Below are 13,955 nucleotides of genomic sequence, written 5' to 3'. Positions count from 1 at the left end.
TTTATTCCCTCTCCCCTAGCACCTCAGCTATCTTAATTTTTTATTTTTCTTTGGCATCCTAATGCAGATACCATTCTGTTTTCTGATTTTTTATTCTTAATGTTTTGAAATTTCTGTTCAGTCTTCTTCATAATTATTTGTGATGGCTGTACCATCTATTGAGGTGATAAACCATATTTTTCTTCTGGTTTAGGGATTTTGGCTTCAAGTTTATGATTGTGCTATTCTGAGGAACATGCAGTATATATCTTATAGAGTTTTGCTTTCCTTTTGATAATTTTCTGGTGATAAATTCCTAGGAGGTGACCAAGGGGTCAAAAGGTACGGTATTTCTCTCCAGAATGGTTGTGACTGCATATGCTAGATGAGGGAACAGCTCAGAAGTTGACTCTTGATTGTCTGAGTGATGACTACTTGGCCACTTATATGGTATCTTTCAAAAATTTTTAGTTATGCAACTTTTGACCATGTCAGTTATTTTCTCCTGCTTATCGTGTAGACAGGCACATTTTTTAAAGGAGCGTTTTTGACCATTAAAATAACGAGACCAAACATTTTTACTGTGCGTGTTTACACCTTGCAAAATGCTTTCACATCTGACACCTCACTTAATCCTCATGATGCTTGGTGAGGCACTTGGGGGAGTTATTGTTTTGTCTGCTTTTAGGAAATGGAATGTAGAGGGTCTAAGGTCGCAGGGTGGTGATGAGTCTACAGCCTGAGGTGTCCTGGAGCTGCTCTGACCGCCTCCTGCCCTCTTCCCCTGTTTCCACACCTCCAGGACTTTGGCAGCCTGCGGTCGGTCACCTCCCGGTGCGACTTGAAGGCAAACCTGGTCAGGAACGGCTGTGGCGGCGAGTTTGAGAGTCCGGTCAGCAGCACCCAGGTCCTTCGGAGCCTGCCTCTCAGCAGCAAGGGCTCCAGCCCCGCGGGGTCAGACGTCATCCAGATGACGCCGCAGGAGGTCACGGTGAACCTGCGGCCCGGTGAGTGAGTGCCCTTGGGGTGGACCTGTTCAAGATGGTGGAAAGATGAGCCGGACCAGGGAGGGGGCAGTGGTGAGGTGTGGCCCAGACCCCAGGAAGCAGAGTCCAAGGCCTTTGTGGATGATCAGAGTATCTTTGCTATTTAAAAAAATTGTGAAATATATGTAATGTACGATTTACCATTTTAACCATTTCTAAGTGTGTAGTTCAGTGGCATTAAGTATACTCACAGTGTTGTCTAACCATCACCACTCTCCATTTCCAGAACTTTTTTGTTATCCCAAACTGAAACTCTGTACCAGTTAAACACTAACCCCTCCCTCCCTCCCCCACCAGCCCCTGGCAACCACCCTCCCACTTTCTGTCTCTGTGAATCTGATTACCCCAGGTACCTCATAGAAGTGGACTCACATATATATTTGTCCGTCTGTGACTGGTTTATTTCACTTAGTGTAGCATCCTCCAGGTTCATCCATGATGTAGCACGTGCCAGAATTTCCTTCCTTTTCAAGCTGAATAATCCTCCATTGTACGTATAGACACCTTTTGTTTATCCATTCACCCATCGATGGACTCTTGGATTGTTTCCACCTTTTGACTACTGTGAATAATGTTCTTGTTTTTCATGGGAGGATGCTGGTATGTTTACTCCCTAGTTCATGCAAGTTTCTCAGGGAACGTGCTACTGCCAGGAGAAAGTATTTTTTCCTGTCAGCAAATTCCATTTGAATCAGTGGCATTCTGAAGGGACGAACTTGCAGAGTAGAGATTTTTTTTGTGTGTGACCCTGGAGCCTCTGCCAGCCCTGGAGTTGATTGTGGTATAAGGGAACTGATGGTTTTTGCACACCTACTCTGTGCCTGTTACTTGACCTACCCGAAGGTAGCTGATGTAACTTTACACCTGAGGAGCTGTGTGCTCAAGGGCTCCCAGTCAGAGCAGCAAACCTGACTCAGTATTGAGTCTTTGTGGTCGCACAACTCATGGTTGTTTCTAGCTCACCACTTTTGTCGTTTTGTATTCTACATATTAGGTCCCTTGCGATGTCAAGGGAGGATGTGAGTGTGGCCAAATGAGAAAGTATCACATTGTTGAGAGAAGGCAGCTTTTTTCCCAAATCCCATTGATTTTTAGCCTTTTCTTCTTTCTCATTGTCTAGGAAACCACTGGCAATAACTATTTCCAGGTGGTTTGTTTAGACTTCAGGGCGGCTGCGTCAGTGGAAAGATGAGGGATCTAGTTGGCCGTCCTAGGTTCTGGTTCTGGCTCTGTTCCTAGCTCAGGGGTCCTGGGCAAGCTGCTCTACTCCTTAGCGTCTCAGGGTCTTTGTCACCTTCATTCCTCACAGCCCTGTTCAGAGGCTTAAATGAGACTTTTTGTGTAAATGCACCTGAAGAGCTTTTAATTGTTTTCAAAGAGTAATGGCCAAAGATGCAGATTTTGGAGTCAGCCACGTCTAGATTTGGATAGAGATTCTCATGTCTCAGAAATGGATCTAGCACAGCCCTGCACGTCTTAATTAGCATTGCCTGTTCTTCTTGTTGTCGTTAGAAAGAACTCTGAGTCACTGTGTATTTGAGAACTGTTGTATTTTGCTTATTGAATTGTCTTGGAAATAAGAAACGGAAGAAGGGTGTAAGTGGCGTAGAGCAGCGTAAACTGCTGGATGGCCCAGGGATTAGTGCTGGGATTAGCTGAAGTAACTGTTTTCACAAGTCATCTCACTGGAGGGGACACTTTGCCTTTTGTTTAGTGAGATTCCAAGTTGAGAGAGAGAAGGGGGAGCCCTTACAAAGCTGTGTGAGTGGGTAGAGAAGAGGAAGCTTTCTGTGAGCCAATGTCCGATGGTGTCCTCCGGGGAGAAGATGAATGCCTCTCCCTACGTGGAGTCAGGCTCAGGGTCAAGGGCTCTGACCTAGAAGGGGACGTAGGTGTTGTTGTAGACTATTAATATATCAGAACACAGTGTATGATAAGAATGGCTACGACTAACATCAAGGGTGTATTTTCCTTTTTAACATAACAGCGTAACAGTCACTTCAAGAAAATTCTTAAAGTCATTCACTTTAACACTGTTTTTCATTCTTACTAGATCTTCTGTCTTTGCATATGTGTTCATATTTTTCATATGCTAACAATGTATTTATTATTGTGTACTGTTTTCACTTAGTTTTTGGAAACAAGGACCAAAAGTAACACCTCTAGAAGAGTTATAGTTTGAGGGTCATCATCGAGGGAGGTTTTGATTTTTGGAACTGCTCATCTAGAATTACTCTGAGCCTGTGGTGCTCTCTCCAAGAAACATTCTTCATGGTGGAAAATCCTTATTCTTTAGGGTAGATTTAATTTAGGGAAGCGTTGGAGGTCAACACAGAATCAGAGATGTCACAGTTTCAATTCCAGTTTTCAAAATCAGAATTCAGGTGTGGCTCTAAGGCAGAGAGACTGTTGTTTGCTTTGACTTATCAACTGGCTTTTAAAACAGCCCCCAAAGAAGTGACTTGATTGAGGGCACCCTCCTTGGGCAGAGTTCTCAAAGTTCTCATGAAGTTTATGCACAATGCTTATTTATGCATGAAGTTCAACGTATACTCAATTAAAGAAAGAAATCACTCTTATTTGGTATAGTCAGATCTCTCGCTAAGCATTATGATTCAGTTTCCAGTATTGGAAATAAATGGGAAACATGATCCTGTGTTTATACAAAATCACGATGCGAGTGCTGTGTGCAGCTCTGGTCCTAGGGAAGGTATGGTGATGGAGGGCCCTTTGCTGTGGCGGTCAAGGTGAAGGAGGGGCTGGCTGCCCTGTGAAGACGCACCCAAGCTGTGAGGGTGTTTCAGTCTGTAGAGATGAAGGCTTAGGAGGAGATCAGATGATAATCTGAATTCCTAGAGGTCTAGAACCTTGTGAACGTGTTTCTCAAATATAGAAACGCTTGAAGCTAATGATCCCTCTTCAAATTTTGAAAATTTCAGTAATTATAAAGAGAAGGACAGTCAAACCTCAGATATTTATTTGGGGAAAGGGGAGAATGGTCTGTTGCAATTAACAACATTTTCAGTTTACCAAGCGGGTATGTACTTCAGGGCAATGCCCCCGTGACTCAGGAAGGCATTCAGATATGTAACGATTGGTTTTTCCATTGTGTATTTTTAGGAATGCTTTCCTGTCTCCTCCTTTGCCCTGCTCCCCAATACCTCATAACAGGTATTCGTTGAATGAAGTATAGCACTTTACTAGCCTCATGCCAGACTAGTCAAGGACAAGCTTCAGCACAATATGTGAGGTACTTCACCAAGGCAAAGTTAATTGTTCTGGGATAAGCCTGGAAAAAAAAGAAAGAAAAATTTTCCTCTACTTTAAGCAGAATTTTTTGTTTTGCTTTGTTTTTTTTAAATTGAGATATAATTCACATACTGTAAAATTCACCATTTTGAAGTATACAATTCAGTGGTTTGTAGCGTACTTGCAAGGTGGTTACAGCATCACCACTCTCTAATTCCAGAACATTTTCATCACCTCGAAAAGAAACCCTGTACCCGTTAATAGTCACTCCTGTCCTCTGCCTCCACGCCATATTCGGCCCCTGACATCCACTAATCTATTTTCTATCTCTGAGGTTTTGCTAACTCTGGACGCTTCATTTAAATCATATAATATGTTGTCTCTTATGTCTGGCTTCTTTCACTTAAGCAAAATGTTTTTAAGATTCATTGATGTTGTAGCATGTATCAGGACTTCATTCCTTTTTATGGCCAAATAATGTTCCATTGTATATTTATAGATACACCACGTTTTAGCTGATGGGTATTTGGGCTGTTTCCACTTTGGGACGATTATGACTAATGCTGCAGGGAACATTTATGTACATGTTTTTGTGTGGACATATGTTTCCAGTAATCTTGGTTATATAGCTAGGAGTGGAATTGCTGGATCATATGGTAATTCTATGTTTAACTTTTTCAGGAACTGCCAAACTTTAAGCAAGATTTTGTATAAACACAAGATCATGTTTTCCATTTTGTTTCCAGTCCTGGAAACTGTATGTCAGGATAACAATCTTAAAAAAACCTTAACAAAGGGTATAAAATCCTTAAGAAAGGACGTAAACTTTAAAGCATATTGAAATGGTAAAAAGCTAGAGGTGGAGCAGTTAGAAAAGGTTTACTTAAGTCTTTATTTGCCTCAGTCCCTTAGCCTGTTAAAAAGTGACCTCTGATTGGTAGCTTAAAATTTTTTTTAATGTTTTATTTTGAAGTAATTTTAGAGTTGCAAGAAGTTGCAAAAATTATAGAGTTCTTGTGTACCCTTCTCAGCTTTTCCCAATGATAATATGTTACATAGCCAGGAAATCGACCTGGGTATCATACTGTTGACTAAACTGCAGGTGATTGGTTGCTTTTGATATGGGCTTCCTGCCAGCCCTTATCTATGCTGCTTTTCTCTCCTCTCCTACGTTCTGGCTGGAGGTGGCAGGTACCTGACTTAGGTATTGCTTCTGCTACCCAGACTGACAATGCACACTTAAAAAGACTTGATGATGGATGGATAGTGCTTTGCTATAGACTGAATATGTTGAAATTCTAACTGACTCCCAATGTGATGGTATTAGGAAATGAAGGGGGGCCTTTGAGAGGTCATGGGGTGGAGCCCTCGTGAATGGGATTAGTGCTATCAAAACAAAACCCAAAAACCCTCAAGACCCTGGAGGGTGCTTCCCCCCTTCGGCAAGAAGTCTGTAGTGTGAAACCCAGAAGAGGGCTCTCACCAGAACCTGACCACGCTGGCCTGATCTTGGACTTACAGCCTTTATAACTGTGAGAAATAAATTTCTGTTGTTTGTAAGCCGCTTAGTCCATGGTACTTGTTATAGCAGCCTGAACTAAGATAAGATTATTTTCAAGGAAACTAGAAGTGCCAAGCCCTAATTGCTTGGGGTCAGACACTGTGAAGGCCAGTAACTCTCCTGATGGTTCCATCTGTCAAGTGTCAGAGTTCTGAGGTGGGGAGTGGTGTTTGGTACAGCAGGGCGGCCAGTGAGGTAGTTCTTTGCTTCTGGGTCTGGATTTAATTCCGGGTATTAATTGCCGTCTGCTGCAGTGAACAGAGAGCTGGATGATAAGTCTTATAAGTTGTGCACTAGGCCCCTAATTCCCTGTTCAGCTGTAGTCCATTTTTTTTTTTTTTTTTGCGGTACGCGGGCCTCTCACTGCTGTGGCCTCTCCCGTTGCGGAGCACAGGCTCCGGACGCGCAGGCTCAGCGGCCATGGCTCACGGGCCCAGCCACTCCGCGGCATGTGGGATCTTCCCGGACCGGGGCACGAACCCGTGTCCCCTGCATCGGCAGGCGTACTCTCAACCACTGCGCCACCAGGGAAGCCCTGTAGTCCATTTTTAACATAGCTGATTTTAATGTTTCTTTCAATTTCTAGCACAGAAGTATAATTCTAGGGAATCAAAAAACTACTTATATTGGGGATAGCAGGAGTATTTATCTGTTTAGACACTACTTTGTCTTAATATTTGAACAAAAATCAATCTTAAAAAACCCAAAAGTTGTTGGTAGAATTCTCTACTTTCATTTTCTGGTAATGTTTGTCATCTGGTATATGTTCCTAAGGAAAGAGCTCACTTTTCACTTTTTATTGAAGGGAAGACAGAAGAAACCTTTAAAAATACATTTCAGAGGGAATGCTGGTTGCTATTGATTATGGTGGGAGGATCTACACTTAGGAACCCAGTAGTGGCAGGAATTCTTTGCGAAATACAGCTGGGGCTGGGTGCGTTGGAAGCAGGAAAAACCAGCAGGACGTGGGAGGGGCTGCTTGCAGGAGAAGCTTCCTCCTCACAGATGTGAGGTGATCAGCTTTTCTCTTCTTTTTTTTTTAATATTTATTTATTTGGCTATGTTGGGTCTTAGCTGCAGCATGTGGGATCTTCTTTGAGGCATGCAGGATCTTTCGTTGCAGTGTGCAGGCTCTTCATTGTGTGTGGGCTTCTCTCTAGTTGTGGCACGTGGACTCCAGAGCGCTTGGGCTCTGTAGTTTGTGGCACACGGGCTCTCTAATTGAGGCCCGCGAGCTCAGTAGTTGTGGCACACGGGCTTATTGCCCCGCAGCATGTGGGATCTTAGTTCCCCCAACCAGGGATCGAACTCCCGTCCCCTGCATTGTGAGGCGGTTTCTTTACTACTGGCCCACCGGGGAAGTCCCTGATCAGGTTTTCTTTGGGGTTTGCTTTATCCTATTTCTCTGATCCTGCTGCTTGCCCTGAGGCGGGGGTTATGGGAGATGGTTCCAGACAGGAGGGCTGCAGCCACAGGAGGAGACGAGCCTGTAAGGGAATCTTTTTTTTTTTTTTTCATAAATTTGTTTATTTATTTTTGGCTGCGTTGGGTCTTCGTTGCTGCACGCGGGCTTTCTCTAGTTGCAGCAAGCAGGGGCTACTCTTCATTGAGGTGTGTGGGCTTCTCATTGTGGTGGCTTCTCTTTGTTGCGGAGCACGGGCTCTAGGTGCACGGGCTTCAGTAGTTGTGGCTCGTGGACTCAGTAGTTGTGTCTCATGGGCTCAGTAGTTGTGGCGCGTGGGCTCTAGAGTGCAGGCTCAGTAGTTGTGGCTCATGGGCTTAGTTGCTCCGCAGCATGTGGGATCTTTCTGGACCAGGGCTCAAACCCGTGTCCCCTGTGCGGATTCTTAACCACTGCGCCACCAGGGAAGTCCCTGTAAGGGGGTCTTATATGGAGAGGGAGGAGGGGGACACGTGGGCTGCGTGGTGTCACCAGAGACTGGCACAGATCAAGTGCCCACAGTGAAGGTGAGCCCGGCTCTCACTCTCCTGGACTCACGAGAGGTGGCAACTGGTTTAAAGTCTCGGGTGGGGTCTTCCCTGGTGGCACAGTGGTTGAGAAGCCGCCTGCCAATGCAGGGGACGCGGGTTTGATCCCTGGTCCGGGAAGATCCCACATGCCGCGGAGCAACTGAGCCCATGCGCCACAACTACTGAACCCGTGTGCTGCAACTACTGAAGCCCGCACGCCTAGAGCCCTTGCTCCGCAACAAGAGAAGCCACTGCAATGAGAAGCCCATGCACTGCAATGAAGAGTAGCCCCTGCTCACCGCAACTAGACAAAGCCCACATGCAGGAATAAAGACCCAACACAGCCAAAAATAAATTAAAAAAAACAAAAAAAAGGAAATGTTGTCGTTATGATAAAAAAAAAATAAAGTCTTGGGCGGTGCAGAACTGGGTGGCTGGAGGTATTGTTGAGTATGCATGGTTCCGGAAGTGTACCCAAAGATGGAGAACATGCCCCAGACCCTCTCCCGGCATAGGGCGCCCCTGGCGTGCAGCAGCAGTTTCACCTTCAGTCAGCTAACCATGGGGGCTCCCTCGGTGGGGGAGTTGCGGCACTGTAGCTTAATTCCCGTGCTTAGCACCCTCGCTGAGAAGTGGTCCAGAAATGTCAGTCCCTCCAAAATCTGCTGATGTAACTGAGTCCAAGCTCGTACTGCTCACGGCATAACAGGCCAGTAAGTTGAGAGGCGAGCTGCTGGGGCAAGGAGTAGCCACTGTATTTGGAAAGCCAGCAGACCGAGGAGATGGTAGACTAGCGTCTCAAAGAACCATCTTCCCTGAGTTAGAATTCTGGCTTCTTTAATACTAACAGGGGAGGTGGGTAAGGGCCTGGTTCCTGCCAGACTTGGAAGGGGTTGTGTTAATTTCTTCCTTCTTGCAGCTAATCACAGGTAACCCTGGTCAGGATGTTTCCTGTGAGCTAAACAAAGGTATTTTAGCTTAATGCTCATTACCTGGGAGGCAGGGTTCCCAGAGATGGGTCAGTATGTATAATTTAATCTTATAGGCAACATCCCTTTAGTGATTAACTTGTAGTAGAATAATAAGGTTCTTCCCTATTACACTGACAGAACATTGAATTATTGCCAAGGCCCACTGAGGAGTTTGTAGCATTTAAAATCCAGCATAGATAAGGTAGCCATGAACCCTCATTCCGAACATTAATGATATTACCCCTTTTCTTATACCCCTCCCTTCTTGGAAAACTGGGAGATAAATTTTTTTTTTTTTTTTTTTTTTTTTTTTTACCATTTGCAGCCTCCCTATGGGGAGGTGTGTGTGTGTTGTAGTGATCAATTTCTCTTAGAATTTAATGACAAGAGATTTCTTACTTCAGAATAGATAACCCCTTAGTATACAAAGAGACCTATGTACCACATCTCGTTTCCCTCTTTGCCTTCATGTCTGGAAAATTTGGAGTTAAATATAATACCCAAGGCCGTTAGCCATTCACACTCAAGTTTTTGGCAGAATGTTCTGTCTCTCTTTTTAGCCCCACAGGAGATTGCTTTAATAATTGACTTTCAGGGGAACTGAGGCCGAAGTTTTTCTTGTGTAGAAGCATTTGTGTGGTGTTTATATATGCTGTCTCCTCAATACCCACAATAATTAGCATCCCCCCCATTTTACTGATCCAGAAACTGAGCAGCAAGTTTAAAGGAGCTTGAGACCTTGAGCTCTTGGTGACAAGGTCTGGATTCCAACCCAGCTCTTGCTTTCCGAGGCTAATGTCCACTTCCCTCCCATGGGTGCCTTCCAGCCTCCCTGAATCCAAGCTAGTTCCCTGTTTCCTGGTCCTAAAGTGTTCATCTGTAATTGCTCGTAATTCCGCAAAAGGTGGAAGTGGATTCTGGATTAAGGAAGGTATACCTGGAAACTTGGGGGAAGGGCACAAGTAACAAAATACAGGAGACCTTGTAAAGAGGCCATGGGATTGGACAGAGGGGACAGGATCGCAGGCCCTCCTGCCCCTCCCCCACTGCGATGTGGCATCCAGGGATGGGAGGGGCCCTGTGCAGGGACATGGGAACCAGGGACAGATATCGTAGCAGTCCGGAATTCATTCTGGAAGAAATCTCGAACATTCCTCTGTTTGAGTCAGGCTCCAGTGGCTTTTAAAAATAGGCTCGTACCAACAGACAACCCAAACTACATCCATCATCAGGCTAGAGCAGCACATGTAAGGACAAGTCGGGGGAAGCAGGCTTGGCTCTGACACTCAGACTACCATGGTAATTATAATAATCATACTTCATTTGGGCAGGCCTTCACTGCTTACAGAACACTCCTTCCCACATGAGTGCTTCATAGCCTTCATGCTGTCGTGCTGTTGTTATTGCCAGTTTACAGTTAAGGAAATGGAGGCTCGGGTTGCACCGCTAGTTGAGGGGCAGAGCCGGAACTTGGACTGAGATCTTGTTAATGAAGTAAGTATGCCTCGTTTGGGGTGGGAGGAGGTGCGGGGAGCACAGAGCACTGGGTTCCCTATCCTGCAAGTTCAAGAAGGCTTCAGCTCGCTGGTTGTCATCTAGAGGTGAAAGGTGGACTCCTCTGAGACGTGACCGCGGGCAGATGAGGTGTGGACCCTCGTGCGGGAGCGAGGCCACCTTCGCCATTGCACCTTTGAACGCACAGAGGACGTCCAGATTTCAAGTGTGTGTAGACAGTTCTGTCCGAAGAGTTCAAGGACATCTCTTGGTGCCTGAGAGGCTAACAAGCCTGAGGGCAGATAGGATCACCTGGTAAAATTCACTACTTGAAGTTGTTTCTGAACAGTGTGTTTTTAGAGATTATGAACGATGAAGGATCATCGTCCTGGCACGCGTCCTCCAGTTACTGCGCTGACTTGGTTTGGGCCTTTCTGCACACCATGTGGGGCTAGCTTGCAGAGGCCACGCCTGCCAGAAACTGCCTTTCTTTTCATTGTTCTTTTCCTCTGAATCAATTTCTTTTCCCTTTGGCTGTTGACTGCTTATTATAGAACCAAAAGTTATTTTCTCTTTATCGTAGCTGTAGGCAAATCTAGTAGTGTTTCCTTTCTGTTTCTTCTTTTTCTTTTCGATGGTGCTAAAGTTTGGAACATGTCTTCCTATATTTATACATATAATTTATGATAATAATGATTTGTGTCTGTGATATCAGATATGCTGGAGAACTAAATACGATTGTTTGATAAATGGCTGGGGAGATAGAAATAGGTGGCCCGGCATAAGCATGAACATTTTTGCCCTCTGGGGGTATTTTAAGTAACCATCTTTGTTTTCCCAGTCTCCCTTGCCTTGTACATCTCTCTTCCCCACCTCAGTTCTTACTCATGTCTGTACACTTCTTTTGTTAATTTCGTTCCTGTGTTCTGTTTCACATACACCTTTACAGTCTCCTGGCCACGTTCCCATCTTGGCCAGTCCTTTCTCTGAAGTTGGTATGTGCTTGGTGGGCTACTTTCACCCAATTTGTGGAATTGTCTGGTGCACTGTCCACCAATTACCTAAGGGTCCTTTTTGCTGAGGAAACAGAACACTACGAGGGAGATTGGTTCTTAAAGAGTTTCCTTAAAAAATGCTGAGGCCTGTGTGTGAAAGGAGAACCTAGAGCTGTATCCTCAGCACCCATGTTCCCTTCGGTCACTCTGTTTCCAGAGCGGAAAAGATGTCTTCTGAGAGGCACGCAATCACTAAAGAAAAGTCAGAGGTGGGCCAGCTTTGAAAGCAAAACCCATCCCTTCAGCCCCAGCGAATCGAATGACCTCTAACACGCATGGTCTCTCGGTTGGCACAGGTGACAAGACTACCTTCCAGCTGCAGGTTCGACAGGTGGAGGATTATCCAGTGGACTTGTACTACCTGATGGACCTCTCTCTGTCCATGAAGGATGACTTGGACAACATACGGAGCCTGGGCACCAAGCTTGCTGAGGAGATGAGGAAGCTCACCAGCAACTTCCGCTTGGGGTTTGGGTCTTTTGTAGACAAGAACATCTCTCCTTTCTCCTACACGGCGCCGAGGTACCAGACCAACCCGTGCATTGGGTGAGTGACCAGCTGCCCTTCTGTTGGGTATTCAAGGATGGGGGAATGGATCAGTGGGAAGACTGAGCCTAAAGAAAGGCCTGGGGAGGTCATATCTGGGTGCGGGGAGGGAACCTGGCTAAGGTGTTAAATTTGATGAAGGATAATCCAGCTCTGTCCTCTCTCTGCCTGCGAAGAGATAAATTGTTACAAGGTTGCATAAAGATACAATGATGATAGCTCATTTGTTTTCCTACCTGCCAGACACAGCACTGTTTTCTACATTAATAGATTTTAGAGAGTGTTCTCAGGAAGTGATAGACCCCGGTGATCAGGGAGGGAGCAGGCAGAACAACTTAAACTATCTCCTTGTTTGGAGTGACTGAGATGTTTGGAATAAATGAATCAAAGTCGGTTCCTATTGTTTATATACATAACTATAACTTAACTTGACAAAACAAAATGAAAACCCTGCCCTTTATAGGTGTGATTTTTTTTTTTTTTTTTCCAACATAAGTACTTGAATTAGAAAATATTCGACAGGGCTTCCCTGGTGGCGCAGTGGTTAAGAGTCCGCGTGCCAATGCAGGGGACACAGGTTCGAGCCCTGGTCCGAGAAGATCCCACATGCCGTGGAGCAACTAAGCCCGTGCGCCACAACTACTGAGCCTGTGCTCTAGAGCCTGCGAGCCACGACTACTGAGCCCTCGTGCCACAACTACTGAACCTGTACTCTAGAGCCTGTGTGCCACAACTACTGAAGCCCGCATGCCTAGAGCCCGTGCTCTGCAACAAGAGAAGCCACTGCAATGAGAAGCCTGCACACCACAACGAAGAGTAGCCCCCCACTCGCGGCAACTAGAGAAAGCCCGCGCACAGCAACAAAAACCCGATGCAGCCAAAAATAAATAAAATAAATAAATTTTAAAAATTAAAAATAATATTTTAAAAAGAAAATTTTCGAGAAATTATTAGAGAACAAGAGTTTCTAACTACTGCAGTGAGCAAATCCAAAAGTATGTAATGACTCAAACTTGAAGGAAGTTTATTTTCTGCTAACCTAAGTGCAAATGGGTCTCCTGATCAGTGGACACCTGTCCTCTAAGCAGTGACTCGGGGTCCCAGGCTCCATTGGTTCACATGTGGCTTCTAAGGTCATCATGCCTGGAGGACTGCTCATAGGAGGATCCTATGGACCAGGATAGAGTGGCCTTTGCTTCTACATTCTGCTCTACAGAGCTGGGTTCTAGCGGGGAGGCTGGGAACTAGGTTAGCTGTGCGCAGTGGAAGAGGAAAGGGGATGGTGAATAGGTCCCTGCCCTAGTGCATTTGTGTATTGGAGGTGGAGGGCCACTTCCTCCAACTCCCCAATACAACCTTTGTGAAGGTGGTTTGTTTCCTTTCTGGGCTTTCATGTGTTCTTTTAAATGGCAAGATTATGCAGTGTGACAATGAGTGATAACCTTCACCTTTTTCTTGACTCATTTCCGTGTTCAGCTTTGGTTAGGCTTTGGCATGTGAGGCCCCAGAGCATCGCTAGATGAGGAATAGCTAAGACTTACGTTCTTACTAAGTGTCAGGCACCCACTGCACTTCATACCTTATATGGATTATCCCATTTAAATCTCGTAGCAATCTTTTGAGGTCTCTAGAAGTGAGCTGTGTTTTATTTTATTTATTTATTTTATTATTATTAACTTATTTTTGGCTGCGTTGGGTCTTCGTTGCTGCACGCAGGATCTCTAGTTGCAGCGAGTGGGGTCTGCGTTGAGGTGCGCGGGCTTCTCATTGAGGTGGCTTCTCTTGTTGCGGAGCACAGGCTTTAGGCACGCACGCTCAGTAGTTGTGGTTCACGGGCTCTAGAGCACGGGCTCTAGAGCACAGGCTCAGTAGTTGTGGCACACGGGCTTAGTTGCTCCTCAGCACGTGGGATCTTCCCGGGCCAGGGATCGAACCCGTGTCCCCTGCACTGGCAGGCGGATTGTTAACCACTGAGCCACCAGGGAGGTCGTGGTGAGCTGTATTTTAAAGGTGAGGAAACCGAGGCTTAGAAGGATTACACAAATAGTAAGGGGTAGACTTGGAATATGAATCAGGATGAACT

General features: G+C 45.4%; 1 protein-coding gene across 2 annotated transcripts in view; it reads left to right on the top strand.

Annotated features, from left to right (window-relative positions):
* ITGB5 (integrin subunit beta 5) overlaps positions 1–13,955 on the top strand; it is a 110,156-nt gene that overhangs the window by 19,212 nt on the left and 76,989 nt on the right. For both annotated transcript variants that reach the window (XM_029213845.1, XM_029213846.1), the window contains exons 3-4: positions 782–986; positions 11,623–11,872. In XM_029213845.1, coding sequence (XP_029069678.1) covers positions 782–986; positions 11,623–11,872 — 455 coding nt within the window. The remainder of the gene's footprint in view (positions 1–781; positions 987–11,622; positions 11,873–13,955) is intronic.

Source organism: Monodon monoceros, unplaced genomic scaffold (assembly GCF_005190385.1).
Source record: "Monodon monoceros isolate NGI ecotype Baffin Bay Population unplaced genomic scaffold, NGI_Narwhal_1 Super_Scaffold_11, whole genome shotgun sequence".
NCBI lineage: Eukaryota > Metazoa > Chordata > Mammalia > Artiodactyla > Monodontidae > Monodon > Monodon monoceros.
This window is presented reverse-complemented; position numbering and strand designations above follow the sequence as displayed.